The sequence below is a fragment of the Candoia aspera genome, chromosome 5 (genome assembly GCF_035149785.1).
Source record: "Candoia aspera isolate rCanAsp1 chromosome 5, rCanAsp1.hap2, whole genome shotgun sequence".
Taxonomy (NCBI): Eukaryota; Metazoa; Chordata; class Lepidosauria; order Squamata; family Boidae; genus Candoia; species Candoia aspera.
This window is the reverse complement of record NC_086157.1, coordinates 70,448,453-70,470,818: the sequence shown is the minus strand read 5'-3', so window position 1 is coordinate 70,470,818 and position 22,366 is coordinate 70,448,453. Positions and strand designations below refer to the sequence as shown.

General features: G+C 42.6%; 1 protein-coding gene across 1 annotated transcript in view; it reads right to left on the bottom strand.

Annotated features, from left to right (window-relative positions):
- Positions 1-22,366, bottom strand: part of ROBO2 (roundabout guidance receptor 2) — an 894,470-nt gene that overhangs the window by 22,844 nt on the left and 849,260 nt on the right. Inside the window, exons 24-25 of the mRNA XM_063305488.1 lie at positions 19,596-19,853; positions 5,064-5,275 (exon numbers count right to left, since the gene is read on the bottom strand). Coding sequence (XP_063161558.1) covers positions 5,064-5,275; positions 19,596-19,853 — 470 coding nt within the window. The remainder of the gene's footprint in view (positions 1-5,063; positions 5,276-19,595; positions 19,854-22,366) is intronic.

Genomic DNA, 22,366 nt, shown 5'->3' with positions numbered 1-22,366 from the left:
CTGTGGGATCAGTTCTCCAGGTCCCCCTGAATGGCTCACTCATTCCTCCCCTCTTCCCAAGGTCAGCTCAATGCCTGATTGGGAACAAGGGCTTATTGATATGTGTTGTTTAATAACATTTGAAGTAGGTATTTTAAAAAAAAAAGACGGAATAAAGAAGACTTTGAATCCATTAGGAAAGAAAAGGATAACATTAAGTCATACTTTCTGACACAGAACCTTACTCCAATTTAAACCTCCTTCTCTACTTCCATGCATATATTCAACTCTGTTGCATAAAATCAGATGACTTTAATTAGATTTATTATATCCTATCCTTGTCTTAGTTTTACAACATAACTTTTTATTTGTTTTTTTCAATTCATTTATCATTCATGCTCTTTACACTGGTACATTTTCTCCTCTTACATTCCAATTCCCAATCTGCTATTTGCATTGTCATCAGATCAGCTGATGAATATTGAGCTCTAGTGTCTATCATGCCTTTGATGAACTGAGACTTTTGTATAATGTTTTATCAAAATATACAGAGAGAGTAGACTAGGTTATCAGCTTTAGTCATAATACTACATGCAGCATTTCTTGCTAATGGTATGAGTCAGTTTGGACACATTTTGGCTGGTATGCCAGAAGCTTATACAAAGCCCAGTTTTATTTGAAACACGTTCATGCTATGCTATGCAAGTTAGGTTCTCTAATCTATTTTTAGATTAAGTGGCTTGCCCTCAACTCTGCAAATACATACTGCAATAAAATGCATTTGGATGATCAGAGATACTGTCAGCACCTGATCTTTCGAGCATTCACACAATCACAGTCAGGAGGTTGGGATTCCTTTAACTGTTTTAATGAAGCGTAATGAATGTTACAGAAGGCAAGCTGCGAATAAAGATTTCCCACTCAAACCTAATTTAAAACTACATTCCCTTAGCTAGTCCCCTTTCCCACGAAGCATGTCACTCGCCCTCCCATCCAGATGGTATTCCTGGCATATATCAACCCCATGTCCTTAATGTCTTCCATAGCCATAATAAACCACTTCACACTCCAACTTCACACCCCCTCCCATCTGGCAACATGGATTCCATTCCAGGGAGAAGGAAATGATGGGAGATGCTCCAATAAGGGTTTCTGTGAAACCTTTGATTGGGGAGATCTGACAGATACAACATTATCTCTGACCTTAAAATAAGGGTAGTCAATTTTGTTTGGGGTGTACACCAGGTTGTGTTTTAAATAATTGCTGGAGATCACTACTGCAAAATTGAGGGGAACTTCCAGTGGGGACATGGCAGACTGAACAGCTGTGCCCCTGGGCTTAGCAGGCAGAACTGACAATGCAGCATTTTTTTCGGGCTCAGCCAGGTTTTTCCTGAAGCCCAGGAGTATTTTTCTGGGAAAGTAAAACACTTGGAATCACTCCATTTGTCCTCCAGATGGCAGCTTTCAGCCAGAAGATGAGTTTGCACTCAACTGGTAAGAGTAGCCAGGAGGCTGGGATGTCACCACTTTCCAAGCCATGCTGTAGCCTTAAAGGGACATTAAGACTGGCCACCCCATTTCTAAATCACCCAATTTATTTATATATATATAAAGTATATGTACCCTAACAAAGGGTTTCTAGAGCAAGGAGAAGTGGTTCTCTTAGTGGTTATCATTATTTTTGGGATTTTTTAAAAAATTCTTTGTAAGTTTTGGCTTGTTTTCCATCCAAATATTAAGAAGGATTGAGAGTAAATAATTGTATCCCTGTTATTATTTTTATACTAAATTTGAGATATTAGCATTTTCATACATGTTGAATTGGCTGTTTTGAACATTCAGTTTTCTGCTCCTACTTTCCCTGGGGAACTGTCTGCATATCTCACTTTCACTTGTGTAAACATATTCTGTAACTCCTTCATATCTTTGACTTTCGCTGGTTAAGCTCCTAGGGGGCACCATAATCTACCGCTTGAGGCATGGAGTATCTGAAACAAATTTTCTCTGACTTCCACTGAGATTTCAAACGTATTCTTTCTGATTCTTACCAAGTTTTTATGCAAGGCATTCAGGACATTGTGGAAAATATGAGTTTTAAAATGTGTCACTTGGATGGGGATGTTGTGGATGGAATTGAAGAATTTAATAGTGACAGAAATGTCTGTTAAATCTCTGTTGAAATGCTGGATAAAGATTGGATAGTTGAGTTGAAGAAATTAAGGGAGAGATCAAGTTGCAAATCATAAGTGAAATTAATCTTCTGATGGAATGACATGAAAAAGAAAAGGTTATTATGCATGGGAGGTCTCCTGAAGAGAAGTTTTGAGGGGGACAGTTGGGTTGTTATACTTCTGTAAGAAAAAAGCTCTGTGTGCATTGTGGGGACATGTAAATGCTTTGGTCTATTTTTAAGTGTGATAAAGGTTTAAGAATATCTGTTTGGAATTGCTTTGAGGGTTTTATTTATCTTTAATAATTTGGATTAAGATTACTAAGGTATAAAATATATTATATTTGGTTTTGGGTTTAACATGACTAAGATTATTAAAACTGTTGTATTATCAAGTATAATGGTTGACACTTTATATGCTTTTTAGTTTGATATTTATTATAGTAGACAGGAATGTGTAGAAAGGTAGTAAGAAGGAAATAATTAAATACATGTTATCTTTGAGGGGATAGTTAATTAGGATATCTATCTATCTATCTATCTATCTATCTATCTATCTATCTATCTTTTAATATAAGGGGATGGAGCAACTGTATTTACTGATTTTTAGAATGTGGAAATGGAATGATTTATAGAAATAAGATGATTTTGGTTTAATATAGAATAAGGGATTGATTATGGAAAATTGTTGTATATCCTTGTTGTTAAAAGTTGGAAGTCACCTCTAAAAAAAAATCTCTTGCGTTTTCACACTTTTTTAGTTTTTTTTTCTTTTTTTCTTTTTCTTCGTAGTTTTTTTTTTTCTGTAGCTTTTATATTTGTTTGAAACTCAACAAAATTCTTATAAAAAGACTACTGCAAAATTGGGTGTAGTGTGACAAAATTTAAATTACGAACATAAATATGTTCAATACATATCAAATATTTTAATTAATACTCATATACTTAATACCTTCTCCTTTTTATTGTTTGTTTAATGGTCATTATAAAAAGAGCCAGTTGGATGAAGTGGTTAAGGCACCAGGCTAGAAACCAGAAGAATGTGAGTTCTAGTCCTGCCTGAGGCACAAAGTCAGCCAGGTGACCTTGGACCAGTCACTCTCAGTCTTGGGAAGGAGACAATGGCAAACCACTTCTGAAAAACCTTTCCAAGAAAACTTCAGGGACTTGTCCAGGCAGTTTCCAGGAGTCAAAAAGTGACTTGAAAGCATACATTACATTATACCAAAAAAAAAAGATATGTCATTTAGGCATGAAACACATAAAGAATGAGTTGATTTTTTTTCTCCTTTATTTGAAAAGGTGGTCCAAGATTATTTATTTATTTATTTATTTATTTATTTATTTATTTATTCATTCATTCATTCATTCATTCATTCATTCATTCATTCATTCATTCATTCATTTGGCTACCCATCTTAACAAATAATTCTGGGCAGTGAATAGTATTAGAAAAGTAAAAAATACTGAAACATAAACAAAATTAAAATACATAGCAGCAAGAAAACCACAACAGTCATCATAGCCAGGAGATGGGCATCTACACGTGATTGGAGCCTGAGGACCTAGTATTTAGGCCTTTACAAAAGGCCAGCAGGGTCAAGGCCAACCTGATCTTCATAGGAAGAATGTTCCAGAGTGTGGGTGCTAAGGCAGAAAAGTCTCATCTTCTGGGCTTCAGCAGCCAACATTCCTTGGCTAATGGGATCCAGATTATGCCCTTCCTTCTGGATTGGATAGGGCAGGCAGAAACTACTGGTAGAAATAATCAGGGAGAGATGGTTGTATAATTCATTTTTTTACTTGACACTATGATTTGTTATATTTATTAATAGGTCAAAAGATATGTACAGGATATAGAAATAAATAAAAAAAATCTAATAAACTCACCAAAAAATATATATCATTTTATGGCCTATAGCAATTTGATCCTTTTCCTCCTCCAACTCTTGTAATTTATTTTTCATATACTGAATAATTTTGGAAATAAATTCCTCAAAGATCTGTTTATAATCTTCCATACTCTCTACAATAATCTATAGCACCTTCTAGTGCCCCAGTGTAACTCCCATAAAAATAAAATAAAATTAAGATTATTTCCAAGAAAGTGAAAGAAAGATCTCCAGTTGCTATTATAAACCAATCATCACAGCAGGAAACAACAACAACAACAACAAAACTTTCTTACAGGAACAGAAAAACAAACAAACAAACAAACAAAACAGATTTTGGCTTCACTAAGACAAATTCACCAAAGAAAAAATAAAGAAGAAAAAAAAAATCATCAATAAACCCTGTAAGTTCACTTACTTTTTTAAAAAGAAAAAAAGCAATCAGCATTCTCAGCTTTTTCTTTTTCTTTTTCGATACATACAGAGCACAACTTCCCAGCCATTCACTTAAACAAAAAATCTAAGAAATACTGGAAATCACCAAGAGAATCAGCTTATCTTCCCTGTAACAAGCTTCTATTAAAAAGCAAATAAGACTAAGAATAAATTGCTTTAGAAATTAGGTGGTTGGCTCTAAAGTCATTTTGTATTAAGCGCAGCCTCAAACAAGATGACAGTCCTGCCTTCCAACTGTTACACTCATGTGTCAATTGCTAGAACTCTGTTTTGCGACCCCCCCCCCATGAGAAACAGCTGTCCAGAGGACAAAGGGGATGATTTCCAGTGTTCTCCTTAACTTTGGAGAATTCTTTGGGCACTGGGAACCAGCCCACGCCCATTAAAAACTTACGTCGTCAGCTCTGCTTCAAAGGAGCTGGTAAATCCACCATAAGTTCCCCACTGGAAGTCCAGATATTTTTACTTGTTTTTGATCTTGCAGCTACCCTTTAAGTTTATGTTATTTTATGACATTTTTCCACATTCACAAATAGGTCTTACAGTCAGTGTTCTTGGCCTACCTGTCACACAGCTGTCAAGATTGTCCATACTGCAGCCTGAAGTATGCTCTAGGTCTCTTAATGGCCTTGTGATTTCTATAGCTTCTTCTTCAATATCATCCTCATCTTCATCCTCTGGAATATCTGCTTCAAAATCTGATATCAATGTTCCAGAGACATATCCTAATGGGGGAGCTGGGGTCTGGGGTGGCTGAATATTGATTTGATTGTGCCTAGAACAAAAAGGAAAATACACATATTAATCAGTGTACTCACCACTTATTTAAAAAGCTGTGACTGTTATCTAGCCAAACTTAAATCTTTTAAATTGCCATTTATTTTGTTGTTTATTCGTTTAGCCACTTCCGACTCTTCGTGACTTCATGGACCAGCCCACGCCAGAGCTTCCTGTCGGTCGTCAACACCCCCAGCTCCCCCAGGGACGAGTCCGTCACCTCTAGAATATCATCCATCCATCTTGCCTTTCGTCGGCCCCTCTTCCTTTTGCCTTCCACTCTCCCTAGCATCAACATCTTCTCCAGGGTGTCCTGTCTTCTCATTATGTGGCCAAAGTATTTTAGTTTTGCCTTTAATATCATTCCCTCAAGTGAGCAGTCTTGCCATTTATTACTATTGGTGTAATTTAAGCATCTTCCTTAACACTGACAGCAATCAGTTGGATATATGTTTTTTAACAGTAACGGAGAACAAGTCTATTTTTAAGGAGAAAAATGACAGTGTTGAAGGATTTGTAGAGTGTTCTAAAATATATTTTCTCTCACATGGTTATTTCCTAATTTTACAGCCAATTATCATCACTGTAATACAATGTATGCTAATACGGGTGCAATATATCCAAGAGAATAAAAATTATGGTTTTATCCAACCATTAATGCTCTGGATAAATCACTGTTAAAGAAAGTAAACAGTAAATCTCTTAAATAAATGTTTGATGCACTTATGGGAATATAAATGTCGAGTCATATATATTCTCTGAAAGCCATATTTGATTAGCATTGAAAGCAAAGGATTTTTTTCCTTATTACTAGAGTCCAAAAAAGCAGCTAAGACAAAATAGTTATAGTAGCGTTCTTAGTTATGTTTATACAGACCATAATGATAAAGCCCTATTTTATTACTACTTCTGAAAATGATGCTGTCATTTTCTATCTCAAATCATAGAATAATTTAACAGAGCCTTTCATTTATTTAGTAGCTACCTGAGTAAAATTATTGATATATAATTTGTGTGATATTTAGTTATTTTTTACTGAATTTCTTATCTGTTACTCAAGCTGGATTTCAAAAGGAATATTAAAATGTAATATGATTTTAAAAATTCTAAATTAATTAAAGAATTTAATTAATTAAAGAATTAAAATTAAGATAAATCATTAAAATAACTAAAAGTTGCATAACTATTGTCCTAGAGAGAAAATAAGAAAGGAAAGCAAGAGTTTCAAGATTGCAGTAGAAAGTATATTTTAATACATTTTGAGTCAGGACTAGGGAGCCTGATTTAGTCTTCTAGGGTAAAAGCCAAACAAATATTGGATACTCCCCCATAAGATTAACAAAAGTCACCAGTTCCTGAAAAGTAATATTTTAAGGTATCTTTTCTTCATCCAGTTATTTACTTATGGAAGCTCTGAGTGAGCTAGTCAATTGGCCTTCCAAGATGTCAGAAGGCTCATAATGGTGCAACATAAACTTCTGAGAAAATATTTTAGGAAAGGGCATTGCAAAAAGCAATTTTTGCAAAAAGAAGGACTAGATGAAGAAACATATCTTCAACAGCTACCTAGAAATTGGGAGACCATGGATTTCAGTCCTGCCTTAGGCACGAAGCCAACTGGGTGACCTTGGGCCAGTCGCTCTCTCTCAGTCTAGGAAGGAGGCAATGGCAAACCACTTCTGAAATCTTGCCAAGAAAACTGCCAGGAGTTTTCCAGGTAGTCTCTAGGAATCAAGATTGATTTGAAGTTGTGTGCATGTGTGCACGCAACCCCACCCCCCCACTGAATATCAACAGAACAGCCCAGCTTATGAAAAATTGCTGTAAATCACAGCAGATGCAGTGACATGGAAGTGATATTCTTAGCAATTTTTCAGGTTTTTAAGAGAGGAGGAGGTCTGGTAGTCCCAAGCTGTTTAAATTTCTGTATATCAGAACCAAACCTTGAGCTTAACTTAGTAACTAATAGGCAACCACAGTGTTGCCTAGATTAGAAATGAAATAAAATCTAGCATCAGGATCTTCCAGTTGAAGGTATAGTTCTGGCAGTGGACCCAGATAAGGCCATGCATCCTTCTTTCGAAATGTCAAGCTCTTGGGAGCTTTCTTAGCAGAAAGCCAATTTATTCTCCCTTGGTTTCTTTTAATGAGATGGCAAAATAAAGTTACAGAAATATCAAAAACTGGATATCTTTCATTTTTACAACCAAATTTAGGCCTCAGCAAGTTAAGGCGGATGATTTCTTTTTAGTCTTTTACTAAGGGCCTCTGTATGAACTGGCAAGAGACTATTCTCTTAACTAATAAGAGAGGAAGGTCCAATTGGTAGGTAATCAATCACATTCAGGCTCTGAACATACCATGACATCACAATAGACTGAGAAGGACTGTGAGATGAAAAGGTTAGTCAACTATAAGACCCCATTTTGTTCTCTGTAAAATACATATAAGAAGAAATTATCTGAACCAATTCTACTTTAACTACAGATTTCTGGTAAAACAATTGTAATAAAATGTTTAGTTTTGGAGAATATGTATGTATGTATGTATGTATGTATTTACTATCCCACCTTTATTATTTTTAAAAATAACTCAAGGTGGGGAACATAATACTCATTCCTCCTCCTATTTTCCCACAACCACCCTGTGAGGTGAATTGGGCTGAGAGAGAGTGACTGGCCCAAAGTCACCCAGCCGGCTTTCATGCCTAAGGAAGGACTAGAACTCATGGTCTCCTGGTTTCTAGCCTGGAGCCTTAACCACAAGACCAAACTATTTCTTAAGGCAGCATTTTTCATTTGTTTATGAACTTGAAATAATTTTTGTTATAGCTCAGAACTGAATATTTGAATTTGAATTGAAATGCAGTTTATTTTCAAATCACCACTGATGATTTTATTACTAATATGAGTGAGGAAAAAGGGATTTTGAATTGCATCACTGCTAGGTGAAAGGAATATTTTAATCTCTTACTTCAATTATTTTGATGTAGCCAACTAATGGTGTGGCTGTGCGTATGTATGTATGAATGTGTGTGTGTATGCATATCACACACACAAATATACATACATACAAATATACTCATTTGTACATATATATCCTGTCATCTTTAAGAGGAAGCAGAGAAGTTTATAAAGAGAACATAAAATATATTGTATAGTATATTTTAAAATCCTCAAAATCTAAGGAAACTGTAGAGAGCCATGGAGATGTCCTTGAAATTAATATTCAGAAGCTGATATAGAAATAAGGGCAGAAGCATTCATTAAGAGTTATAACAGCGGTGCTCTAGGTGTCTCTTAATCTTCTTCAGAACCCTCAGTTCCTCCATAAACCACAGGGAGTGTCGGGTTCGATGGGACAAGAGAGTCTGCACAGGCATGATCCTGTCCACAGCCCCGGCTGCCTCCCTATTCCAGGCAGCAGCCAGGGCCTCTGCTGGACCGTGCAGCAGATCCTCATGTATAACCCCAGCTTCCTCTGAAACCCTACCAGGTCCATCAGTTGCCGGGGGTGGCCCAATCGAATGGGCCCTGCCTTCCTGTGGAGGGGGACAGCATGAGAGAATCTCAAGGTCACCAGGGTGTGATCCAACCATGACAAAGGGGAAAGATGTAACTGTCCCCTCAGATCACATTGTCACTGCTCTGACAAGAAAACTAAGTCTGGTGTGAGGTCACTGTCCTGAATCGGGTCCCAAAAAATCTGAGACAGGCCCATGGCTGCCATGGTGGCCATGAACTCCTGACCCACCTCTGAGGCACACCCCAGGGATGGCAGGTTGACATTCCCCAAAACAATAAGCCTGGGGAACTCCACCACCAAACTGGAGATGGCCTCCACCAGCCCAGACAGGGAGGTTGCTATGCAGCAGGGATGCTGATACAATAGCAACACTCCCAACTGCTCTCAAGAACCAACTTGAAAAACAAGGTCTCAATTGAAAAACCCGGCCACTTGTGGAGCAGAGCCCTTGATGGCTTCTAGAGATTCCCAGATAATAACAGCCACCTCTCCTCCCCTGCCCGGAGGTCTTGGCTGGTACCAAACTCAGAACCCAACTGGGCATATCTCCGAAAAAGGGACACCTCCTTCCATGCCCAGCCAGGTTTTGGAAATGTACACCAGGTCCACCCCCTCCTCCATGATCAAGTCACATATGAGGGAGGCCTTGTTGTTAATTGACCTGGCATTACAAAGCATCAGCTGAATGTCAGGGTCATCGCAAGTCTGCTGACCAGGGCGTGCGTTTGAGCACGGAGGGCCAGAACATGCCACAGGTAGTAAACACCGGGGGTGTCTTCCTCTAAGATGACCCACCCTCCGGTTCCTGTCATATCCTCTCCTGCCCGTCACCACCTTGCTGACTTGCCCTGCCCTACATCCCCCAGAGTCTCGAAATCCATTAGCCCCCGCTCCTGGATTCCCAACAACACTGGTTGAGAATAGGGGTCCCTCCATTCATTCATCCATCCAACCTCACTCCCTCTCAATCAATCACAAGGTGATGGAAGGCCCCATCAGTTCACCAGCTCATGCTCTCGGCACCAGCAGGGACTAACCACTGCCAACAGACTCACAGTTATACCCTTTCCTGGAATGAGAGACCCTTCCAACAGTTACTCATGCCCTGGTTATCTCCCATATAGACTACTGTAATGTGCTCTACATGGGGCAACTCTTGAAAAGTATCTGGAAGCTACAGCTGGTCCCTGCTTTTGTTTCAGTTTTGTCAATTAAATGGTTTTAATGCTTACTGATGTTTAATAAACATCAAACTATATTTTTGCTAGGTGTACTGAGTGGTGTGCATGCTTGATCCAGTCTGTGCAGGGATTGACTGGAAGTGTGCCAGGTGCAAACTAAACTGGAAACTATCTACAGTAATTTTCCAACACAACTGCTTTAATAAATAGTATTTGATAAGAAAGTCCACTTTCTATTATTTAAAGAGCAGTAACAATGAGTACCTTTAGAGTTTGTTTGTTTGTTTTTTCCTAGTGTCTTGAGAAATAGTTGGATTTATCTTAGAAACAGTTTGTTTCCCAGCTGGTTTTTCAATCTACATAGTTGAAACAAGCCTGAACCAATGCAAAATAATTCCAAGGTAGTCAGTTATTTTTTAGAACAACTGATTGCTTATGTATAGCTGTAATTATGCATGTGGACATCTGAGTTTGCTCATATCAGTTCTGCAGCTGTGCAGAACCTCTTTCAGTATGTCCCAGAGCTAATTTTGTTTGTTTTTAATCATGAGTCTTGCTCCCCACATCCTCACCCCCATCTGCACCCCCTCCCCATGTACTCCTATAACTTTCAGTGAGCCCTGTACTTGGAAAATAACAAGAAATTCTTGGGAGAAGGGAGGAGCATCTATTTAAGGTAAACACTTGAAGAACCAATTACAGGGAATTAACTGCAAATGGATAATGAAGTTGAATTACTCCCTCCTTTTTAAAGCATGTGAGAGAAAGCTGTTTATATTGTAATATTAGTGCTAGAGAGGAGGGGTAGGCAGACAGCAGGGCAGCTGGAAGCAACTTGCCAACACACAATGTAAGATTTCAATCAGCTGTGTGTAAAAGTTACTGTTCTGTGATACAGCATACCAGTATACCCTGGAACATCCCATTTTAATTCCATAACATGTCAATTTGGCAATTTTGGAAATGGTTCAGTACTTACTTCCAAACCAGTCCAGGAAGGCTGGATAAGTGTATTCCAGATTTAAAAAAAAAAAATCCTCAGGAAATGCTGGGAAGTTCTCATCCCATAACTGAGCTGTGCATATCTCTAATTTCAGTGGCCACTTCATATTTATTATATCTTCAGATTTTTATTTAAGCAAGTTAAAAAAAAAGTAATTCCTAAACTTATCTTAAACCAATTCTTAAATTGCCACTAAATATCTCTCTACTGTATATTATTATAAATTAACTTTAAGTGAAACACATCAATATGAAGATATTTAATTAAGGAAAGGAAGGAAAGAAAGAATGACTGCAGTTGTCCAAGCTTGTTTTCCTGACAGTCTTTTGTGCAGGACCATAATTACATGAGAACTAGAGAATCCCTATTTTAAGGAAGCATCTGTCTAGAAATGAAAGGATTTTAGCATTTATCATTGCTTCTCCGAGGTCACAGTAGCAGTAATTGATTGACCCTTTAACCTGCTTTTTTCACATAGAGACTATGGATATACCAATTCTTCCAAAATCCACAGGCTTTCAGATGACAAGGAACAAGGGAGTCAGTTTGTTCCTGCAGGATAAGTTATTACCCATACATACATTCACAGCTTTTCTTTTCTTTTCTTTCTTTTTTTAAAGCATTTAAAAATACTTCGGTCTGTCATAGAAGTATAGCCTCTGGGCATATCAACTAGATTATTATTATTTTTTAAATACAATAAAAATTCAGTGCTTGCATTTGGTGATTCTATTATGAACTCAGCATAGAAAAAGGTAAGTTGGTACAAGTGAAACAGTATGAAACACCACAGAATAATAATACCCAATATTTGAAGGCAGAAATGCAACATATTTTACAAACATTTCCATCCACAGTCTTCATTCACATGGATACAGAGTGGCCACCCAAAAAAAGTGCAATGATTAATATACCCAAATTATCTTTGCATGAAAAGACCTGTATATTAAGAGAAGTAGTCAGTTCTTTTTTGAAGAATAGAGGACATTCTGTCATATAAAAACAATTTAAAGGAAATTCCATTATATTTTCTCTCCATTCCAATCCACCCATTCATTCTTCTACACACATAGCAGTTTTCTTTATGAATACTGCGTGGGAGGTTGGGTTTTCATTGTCTTATCACTGGGTTTCACTTCAGTAGGGTACAGTAGATTAACTGTAGCCCTTCCAGCAATTCTCTGTTGAAGTCTTTTGAAGATAGAACCAGGGAGTAAAATTGGAGAGAAGAGAGAGAATCACTGAAGAAGGTAAAATTACCACTTACGCTAATTAATATTTTAATGATGTATACTTTATTTAGGAACTGATAAAACTATAGGTTACAATTAAGAATTTAAACAAATATATTTTTAGAGAAATTGTCCTTTACCAAATCTATTTTAAAGATCTAGAATGGCTGTATAGAAAGATATAAGTTTTGTTCATTTCAAACTCATGATCATTAGATGAGAGCACTATTTGTGAATGGATGCTCAGGGTTACCACCCCTTTATAATAAGTCAGGTCCAAATTCTTGGTTTTGTACTTTGTAAACCCAAGAATCCATAACCAGTTTGTTGGATTAAACTGATAAACAGGATATGATGTGTCAGTGTCCTTTCAAATATTAGTTGCTACTAGCTCTAAACTGAATAGTAAAATCCTATAAAAGCTTCAGTTTGACATTATAAAATGCTTTAAAAACTTGAGGCAATAGCATGTAAGGTACATCTTGTAATTCAGGCCACATAAAGTATAAAGACTTTTTTCCCAGTCTTGTATCCTAGACGTCATGATCACCGGTGCGATGTTGGCGACATCGCAACGGCTCGCATGACAAAGCACGGAGGCATACTAATGACTGGAGAGGGATGGGCGATAAAACAGGACAAAGACAGTAATGGGTCTAGGAGATCTACAAGCCCTCATTGCCTGGTAATCAGCAATTAACACCATTAGCAAGGAGAAGATCGGGGCGAAGATCGGAAGGGCGCGTCTGGATGCTTTCGAGGAATTCCGAAGCCTAATCGCCCGGTAACAAGCCATTACGCCGCAGAAAGAAAGACGGAGCAATGCCCGAGGCAATTGGGGATGGCCGACCTCTCACCTAGCAAAGCATGGATGGCCGGTCACCCCGTGGAACTTGTGGGGCACACCTGAAGAATGTGGGGGTGGACTGCTAATTGGCACGAAGCTATTTAACTCTACTCTTGGTGCACTCCTCTCACTCTCAGCTTTTTACTGGTGTGCACTCTATTCTGAATAAAAGCCAGAACTTAACTCTGCTTATAGTCTGGGTCTTTTATTTAGCTTAGGCATTCCTCACATAAAGCTGAGAGTCATCAAGAATGGACCTCACCAGCCTCTACCGGAATTTTTTTTTTTCTTGCGAGAGACGCAGCTGGCGATGACTGAACCAGGGATGATCTTGGAGTCGGCGCTGCAGAGTGGAGGCACGAAAGACTCAACACAAGGAGGGAAGTGACCAGACCACTTCTGGAACCGGCACTCCCGAGATGGGACATGAGCCCCCTCCCCACCCGCACCGCACCCCAGTTGGGAGCCTGGAACCCCAGCACGGAGTGGAGGGCCCCGATGGAAGACGAAGGCAGGAGTCAACAACACTTCAGGTGGGACGTTGTCGTGGACCCCCAGCCGGGAACATCCCACACCACCGGGAGAATCCAATACCCCCAGACGCCTGAGAGGGAAGTCACAGGACCGCTGTTCGGGCCACAACCGGCAGCACCAAGAATGGATGATCCCGTCACACAGGACAGGATCAGGGCTCTAGAATCCAAGGTGCAGTCATTAGAGTACCAGCTGCAATACCTGGCAAATGTGATGAGTGAACTCACAAAGAATGCTGCCGCGCAGGGCGTAGGGAGCAGTCTCGGCATTCCACCCACCCTATCGCCGACCCTGAGAGGAAGGGGCCAGATGTGGGACTCACTCCCAGGACCCTGTGGGTTTATTCCAGTGGGAATCACCCCTACTCACACACAAGTTGGGGTTGCTCCAGTCAGTGGGATCACGAAAGACTTTCCAGTAAAATTTGATGGTGACCCCACGAACCTATCTTTCTTCCTAACAAACGCGACAAACTACATCCAACTATACGGACATTGATTTGCATCAGAAGGGGCCAAAATCTCGGCTATTGACACTAAACTAAAGGGCAGAGCTGCGGACCAGTACATCCAAATGTCAGAGTCTGGAGCCCCAGCCCTAGCTACCTTTCACACCTTCCTGACTGCCTTGAAGCAGTACTTCGAAGACCCCTTGGCGAAGGAGAGGGCTAAAGGCGCACTGAAAGAACTTAATCAGGGGCAGAAATCGGTCGCAGATTATGCCCTGGAATTTAAGGTCTTAGCAGGGAAGATCCCTGCGGAGGCCACCCTGATTTACATGTTTAAAGGTGGCCTCAATCAGGAGGTGTTGCAGTGGGTGTTGTACAGAGATGATCCAGACTCACTACATGACTGGATCTGTCTTGCCAGGAAGGCTGAACACACCCAGCGCACCTTCATGCTGGTGGCTAAGAGGGACAGGTTCCCTCCCAGCGGGAAAGGGCCAGCGCCACAGCTGGGCCCAACATGGGACGCCGAAAGACAATGTCACTTTGCCCATGGGCAGTGCATCAAGTGCGGTAAGGCTGGTCACCATGCAGCAGAATGCCACAAGGCTAGGACGGCAGATTGCCCATCTAGATCGACGCAGAAGGCTCCACAAAACCGCCCAACCCCCCCCCCCCCCGAGGCTGACAGCGGCACTAGCGACCCAGGACAAAGAGGAGGACATCTACATCGCGGAGGACGAGTTGGCCGCCCTGGAGCAGCTGGCAGAAAACACCTTCCACCTGTCCTAAACAGCGCCACTGGACAGGTGGCAGAGAATGGGCGTGATACCACCAGGGTGAGTGAGGACTGTCCCATCCTGACCGTAACAATTGAACTGAGCTACTGCTCCAGGATCATCAAAGTCGAGGCTTGGGTGGACTCCGGGTGTTCCAGATGCCTCATCCATCCCAACCTAGTTGAGGCACCAAAGTTACCCTGTTCCCCACTCCCGAAGCTGCTGCTTTTCCAGCAGCTTGATGGTTCCACAGCGGGGTGGGGGGGAGGCTACCCAGGGTACAGAGAACATTACTCTAAAAATGGGCACACACAGGGAAACCATTGAATTCATGGTTACCCCAGTGGGCAAGCCTATAGTGGTTCTGGGAATCCCCTGGCTAACTCGTCACAATCCCTACATTAACTGGAGGACCCATACAATAATGTTCGAGGATGGGTTCTACCAAGCACTGGCCAAGGGGAAATCCCCCAATTTGACAGTAGGGAGGGCGGAGATTGTCGACCCTCAAGCCCAAGCTTCCCCCCTGGAGGGGCTGCCAGAACAATACGCAGACTTCGCAGTGACTTCAGGGAGGAGGAGGTGGACCAGTTACCCCCCCATCGCAAGACGGACTGTGCCATCGAACTGCTCCCGCATGTCCCATTGCCGAAGCCAAAGATTTACCCGATGACCCAAAAGGAGTTGGCGGCACTGCGGGACTTCATCGACAAAAACCTCGCACGGGGCTTCATCGAACCAGCAAACTCGCCAGTCAGAGCACCCGTTCTATTCCGCGAAAAGAAGGACGGTACCCTAAGACTGTGTACAGACTATCATGGGTTAAATTCAGCTTCCTTGTCAAACAGGTACCCCCTCCCCCTCGTGAAAGACATGTTGGCACACTTGTCAAGTGGAAAGGTGTTTTCCAAACTTGACCTCCGCGAGGCGTATTACCGCATCTGCATCAGGGAGGGCGACAAATGGAAAACAGCTTTTAACTGTCCCTTGGGCTCCTTTCAGTATAAAGTACTGCTGTTTGGTCTTGCAGGGGCCCCGGGGGTGTTCATGCAACTAATTAACGAGGTCCTACATGACCATCTGTTTAAAGGGGTACTGGTTTACCTGGACAACATCCTGGTATATTCCAAAACTGAGAAAGAACACAAAAGATTGGTCAGACAGGTTCTCACCAAGCTCCGGCACACTAAACTTTATGCTAAGCTTTCCAAGTGCGAATTTAACAAGTCGCGCCTGGACTACTTGGGTTACAGGATTTCAGATAAGGGCATCAAAATGGACTCTGCTAAGGTCCAAGCTGTCTTGAGCTGGGAGCGCCCACGCACCCGGCACCAACTCCAAAGTTTCGTGGGATTCGCAAATTTCTACAGGTCCTTCGCAAAAGGGTTCGCAGAAATTGCCCTGCCCTTGACCGATTTGTTGCGGACCAAAGGAGTCGGCAAAACGCGCAAGGTAAAAAACCCAGGGGCCGTGCTCAATTGGACTCCCACCTGTCAGACTGCTTTCGACCGGCTGAAAGCGCTCTTTACAGCAGAGCCAATTCTAGCCCACCCCAACCCCGGACAGCCTTTTGTAGTGCAAGCTGATGCCTCGGATTTTTCAACTGGGGCTATCCTATTGCAAAAGGACCCTGCCGGACTCTTGAAACCCTGTGCCTATCTCTCCCAGAAATTTTCCAAGACAGAGAGATGCTGGCATGTCTAGGAAAAAGAGGCATTTGCAGTAAAAGCAGCACTGGAAGCGTGGCGTCACCTGTTAGAGGGAGCGACTTGCCCTTTTGAGGTCTGGACAGACCACTGCAAGCTCGAGGCACTCCGCACGCCCAGGCGCCTCAGCCCTAAGCAGATTCGCTGGGCTCAATTTTTCAGCCGTTTCAACTTTCAGCTGAAGTTTATCCTAGGGAGAAAGAACTTCTTGGCAGATGCACTCTCCCAACTGCCCCAAGACGCAGAGCCCATCTCCGACATCGTGGGGACTGTGCTCTCAGAGACTCAATTGGGTTTGGCCGCTGTCACCCGGAGCCGTGCTCGGGAACAGCCTCCCCCCACCTTGCAAACGACTCCAACACAGCCTGCTCCAGGCCGCCGGCAACCACAGATGCCAGGTGGGTTGCGTGCAGAGTTTACACTCGCATTAAAATCTGATCCCTGGCTCCTTGCCAACCCAGACAAGGTCTCCATGGAACAAGACCTTGCCTGGGTGGAGGGTCGTTTATACGTCCCTGACTCACAACGGTCAACTATCCTCAGCCCGTCTCACGACAGCAAGCAGGCTGGTCATTTCGGGTTCCTCAAATCCCTCCACCTTACCCGACACCAATTCTGGTGGCCCTCCCTGAAGAAGGATGTCAAAACGTATGTGGCATCCTGCCCTGTTTGTGCTATGTCTAAGCGACCATCTGGTAAACCCCAGGGGCTGCTGCAGCCCGTGGCTAACCCTTCACGCCCTTGGGATGAAATCTCTATGGATTTCATCATGGATTTACTGCCTAGTCAGAAGAAAACAGTCATTTGGGTAGTCAAAGACTACTTTTCCAAACAAGCTCACTTTGTCCCCTGTGCCTCTATCCTGTCGGCGCAACAGTGAAGCTCTTTTTGGTACACGTGTACTGCCTTCATGGCTGCCCCTCTTGCTTGGTGACCGATAGGGGCACACAATTTACCTCACGGTTTTGGCGGGCTTTTTTGAAATTAATTGGCACCGAGCAAGTACTGTCAACCTCCTGGCATCCCCAGATGGACAGATCTACTGAGATCCTCAATGCCACCCTGGAACAATTCCTCCGTTCATACATAAACTACCACCAGGATGACTGGGTGGATTTACTCCCCTTCGTGGAGGTGGCATACAACAACGCGGTGCATCAAAGCATGGGACAAACCCCCTTTGGGGTGGTGTCAGGTCGGGATTTTGTCCCCATTCCTGAGCTTCCACAACCCCTGTCCCCAGTAGTGGTGGCCTGTGATTGGGGTCCTAAACTCGCAGACTCCTGGCCTGTCATTAAGGATGCTCTCAAGGAGGCACAGACCGCATACAAACTTCAAGCTGACAGGCACAGATGCCAACAGCCACCTTTTCGAGTAGGGAACATGGTTTACCTCTCCATGAAATTTATTAAGTTGTCCCAACCCTCCAAGAAACTGGCCCCCAAATTTATTGGCCCCTTTCAGATTACACAAATTGTGAACCCGGTCACAGTACGTTTGGATCTGCCTCATAATTTAAAGTGGCTGCACCCGGTGTTCCACTGCAGCCTACTCAAGCCAGTCGGTGACCCCTCCCGGTGGCATCCATGCACACCCGTCATGATCAACGGACAGCAGCACTTTGAAGTCAAGGAGGTTCTCAACTCCCGCAAGCTTCGTAGCTCCCTCCAATACTTAGTGCGCTGGAAACACTTCCCCCATCCTGAATGGGTCGCTGCCTGCGACATTCAGGCACCCGAACTAATCTGCAACTTCCATGTGGCATATCCCTTCAAACCCTCAGCTTGATTTTCTCCAGGGGGGCAGTCTGTCATGATCACCGGTGCAATGTTGGCGACATCGCAACGGCTCGCATGACAAAGCACGGAGGCGTACTAATGACTGGAGAGGGATGGGCGATAAAACAGGACAAAGACAGTAATGGGTCTAGGAGATCTACAAGCCCTCATCGCCCAGTAATTGGCAATTAACACCATTAGCAAGGAGAAGATCGGGGCGAAGATCGGAAGGGCACGTCCGGATGCTTTCGAGGAATTCTGAAGCCTAATCGCCCGGTAACAAGCCATTACGCTGCAGAAAGAAAGACGGAGCAATGCCCGAGGCGATTGGGGATGGACGACCTCTCTCCTAGCAAAGCATGGATGGCCAGTCACCCCGTGGAACTCGTGGGGCACACCTGGGGAATGTGGGGGTGGACCGCTAATTGGCGCAAAGCTATTTAACTCTACTCTTGGCGCACTCCTCTCACTCTCAGCTTTTTACTGGTGTGCACTCTATTCTGAATAAAAGCCAGAACTTAACTCTGCTTATAGTCTGGGTCTTTTATTTAGCTTAGGCATTCCTCACACTAGAGCTTTATATATCAGGATCATACAGTCAGTTTGTCATGATTGCTCAGGTCAACTGTGAACTGGAGTGGAATGCATTCAGGAGCAGCTTCTCCAATTAATTGAAAAAAATGCTCCCAATGCATATATTTTTAAACTACTATAATAGTTTAAACTTTCAATCCACTATAATAGTTACACATACAAATATTCAACAGGTCCACCAATTATCCTTAATCATTCCTACAGATACAGTTGATGGCTTGATGTGATGTGGTTTAGGGATGGAATATATGAACTGGCAATTCAAGCATAAAAGCAAAATGAGAGAGGTACACAGTTGATCACTACTTGCTTACATGTAACCTTTTCTCTATGACTCACTAGTCTTTAAGAAGTGTGTTTTATATGCCTATTTTCTGGGCTTTTGAAATAGTGGAGTCAATGGGATCCATCTTATAACTCACCTTAAGTAGAACAGATAATTGTCTTTTATTGTTGTTTTTTAATCAAATGGCCACAGAATTCAAGAAACCTCTCATTATTCATTAGTTGGCAGTTTGAGTGATAAAGCCATTCATGATATGATACTGCCAAGAGGAAAGAATGTGTATCCATAAAAATATTTAGTTAGTTATTTTTTATTTATTATACAGTTAATATCTGCTGTATCTAGGCTCTATAAGTCTTTAATCATTCACTTAAATATGACTGAAAGTTTGATGATGGTCACATTTACCATGCTTGCTTTGCTACATCAAACTGATACGCCCTGGTCAGCTCATCAAAATGGGCCTGAAGCATCGGTTGCATTTCTTCTCTTGGAGATGGGGTTAACGTTGCAGTGGACTGCTGTCCAAAGGAGATTGCAGGGGAAGAAGCCACTCCTCGGACAGGAGGTGTAGGAACTCTGTCATCTTCTTCAAGTTCATCCTCCATTCCCTGATGCAAATATGTCTGGACTGGTAAAGGTGGACACCAACCATCACTGTTGTACCTATAAAATAAATTATTTTGGTTCACATTTGTGTCTTAAAGTTCTAACTTCTATAATACAGATAATACACATTCATTTTTGTTATTAGGGGCACTCACATTTAAACTTCTAATCAACCATGAAATACACAGGGTAACTTCCTAAATTTTCAAACCAACAACACAGGACTGTTATGGAGATAATGTTGGAAGGGGGGAATATTTGTAGACTGCTTTGAATTCCTGAAGGGAGAAGGTAGGATATACTGCATACCAAATAAAATAAATAAGTTAAAGGGTATTTACTAAGCAAAGTATGGTCAATCACAGGTTACCTGCTTATTTCAGCAAAGCCAAGTTTTTATTTTTTCCCCTTTTTAAAAATATCCTTCTGACTCTTCATATTTATGAAGTGTTCTAATCAACAATAAAAAATAATTGCTCATATCTTTAAAATACCTTTCCTGTGGCTGACTTGACCAGCCACGTCATTATACAAACTATGGGACAAATGCAGATGTGCATTCTGCTTGTACTATTTATATTAGGCAGACAATTCATGTTAAACAATTACAAGTAATCCCCAACTTACGATGGCAATTGGGATAGGAATTTCCGTAGCTAAGTGATGCAGTTGTAAAGTATGGCCACATCACATAGTGACGGCAATTCATGACTATGAATCCCATAGTCATTAGCTGAGGCAACCAAGTCAGTGGGGAAGCTGGCAGGAGGTTGCAAGTCCCAGGCAGCTCGCAAGTGTAAGTGGCTGCTGCCAGGTGGGGAAGGGCATGAGGAGGTGCATGAGGGTGTGAGAGAGGCACAGCAAGGCTTGGGGAGGGTGTGCAGGGATGCACAAGGATGCAAGAGAAGCATGGTGAGGGTCAGGAAGGCTGCAGAAGAGTGCATGGGGGTGTGCAAGGGTGTGAGGGCAGGTGAGGGTGTGAAGGAGGTGCAGTGAGAATTGGGGGGGATTCACAGGATGTGTGAGGGAGTGAGGGAGTCATGGCAAGGTTCAGGGAAGGTGCACAAGGGTGCACGGGGCTGCGTGAGGGTGTGAGGGAGGCGTGGCAAGGCTTGGGGAGGGTGTGCAGGGGTGCACAAGGATGCAAGAGAAGCATGGTGAGGGTCAGGAAGGCTGCAGAAGAGTGCATGGGGGTGTGCAAGGGTGTGAGGGCAGGTGAGGGTGTGAAGGAGGTGCAGTGAGAATTGGGGGGGATTCACAGGTTGTGTGAGGGAGTGAGGGAGTCATGGCAAGGTTCAGGGAAGGTGCACAAGGGTGCACGGGGCTGCGTGAGGGTGTGAGGGATGGCAAGGCTTGGGGAGGGTGCATAGGGGCATGTGAGTGGCTGGCATAGCACAAGCACAGAGGGGCTGGGGGAAGGTGCACAGGTGAACAAAACTTAATCCAGTGACCTGTGACTTTTCCTGCTTGTTTCCCCATTGACTATCTGGGGAAGCTAGCACAGAAGTTTGTAAATGGTGATCATGTGATCGTGGGGTGCTGCAAGCAGTCGTAAGTGTGATCCAGTTGCCAGGTGCCCAGATCACATTCACGTGGCTGTGGGTTGCTGGAACAGCTGGAACTCCAGAGACTGGTTGTAATCACCATCCATTCAGCACTGCTGTAATTTTGATCACTGAACGAATACTCATAAGTCAAGGACTACCTGTACACTGCATGAACAGAAATAAGAGAACATTGTGAGGAATTTCCAGTCCTTTTTCTCCTATTTTTTTTTCTTGGACCAGATGGTGGTTCTGGGGGTGGCTGCTGCTGGGTGGGGGAAACTTACCAGAGTGACATGCAATGTTCCCTGCCGGCTTCCCCATTGACTTTGCTTGTGAGAAGCTGGCAGCAAAGGTCACAAATGGTGATCATGTGGCCATGGAATGCTGCAACCATCATAAGTGTGAGCCGGTTGCCAAGAACCCAGATCACAATCACATAACCATGAGTGTTCTGAGATGGCCAGAACTCTGAGGATTAGTTGTAAGTACCATTTGTTCAGTGCCATCGTAACTTCGGATTACCTGTAAGTCAAATCCTTTTGTGTTGCACTTTCTAATGAAGATAAAGAGGATTTAATCTAGTTCTATTTGATATCCTTTAAAGTGTTTACACGGGACGCAGTGGCGCTGCGGGTTAAACCACTGAGCTGTCGATCGGAAGGTCGGCGGTTCGAAACCACGTGGCGGGGTGAGCTCCCGTTGCTCGTCCCAGCTCCTGCTCACCTAGCAGTTCGAAAACATGCAAATGTGAGTAGATCAATAGGTACCGCTTCAGCGGGAAGGTAACGGCGTTCCGAGTCGTCATGCTGGCCACATGACCCGGAAGTGTCTATGACAACGCCGGCTCCAAGGCTTAGAAACGGAGATGAGCACCGCCCCCTACAGTCGGATTCGACTGGACTTTACGTCAAGGGAAACCTTTACCTTAAAGTGTTTGAAGTGCTATATTCCCTTCCCCATCTTTTTTTCTGGAAAAAAAAAACAAAAAACCTTTTCCAGTTCTTTCAGATTTGAGCCATAGGA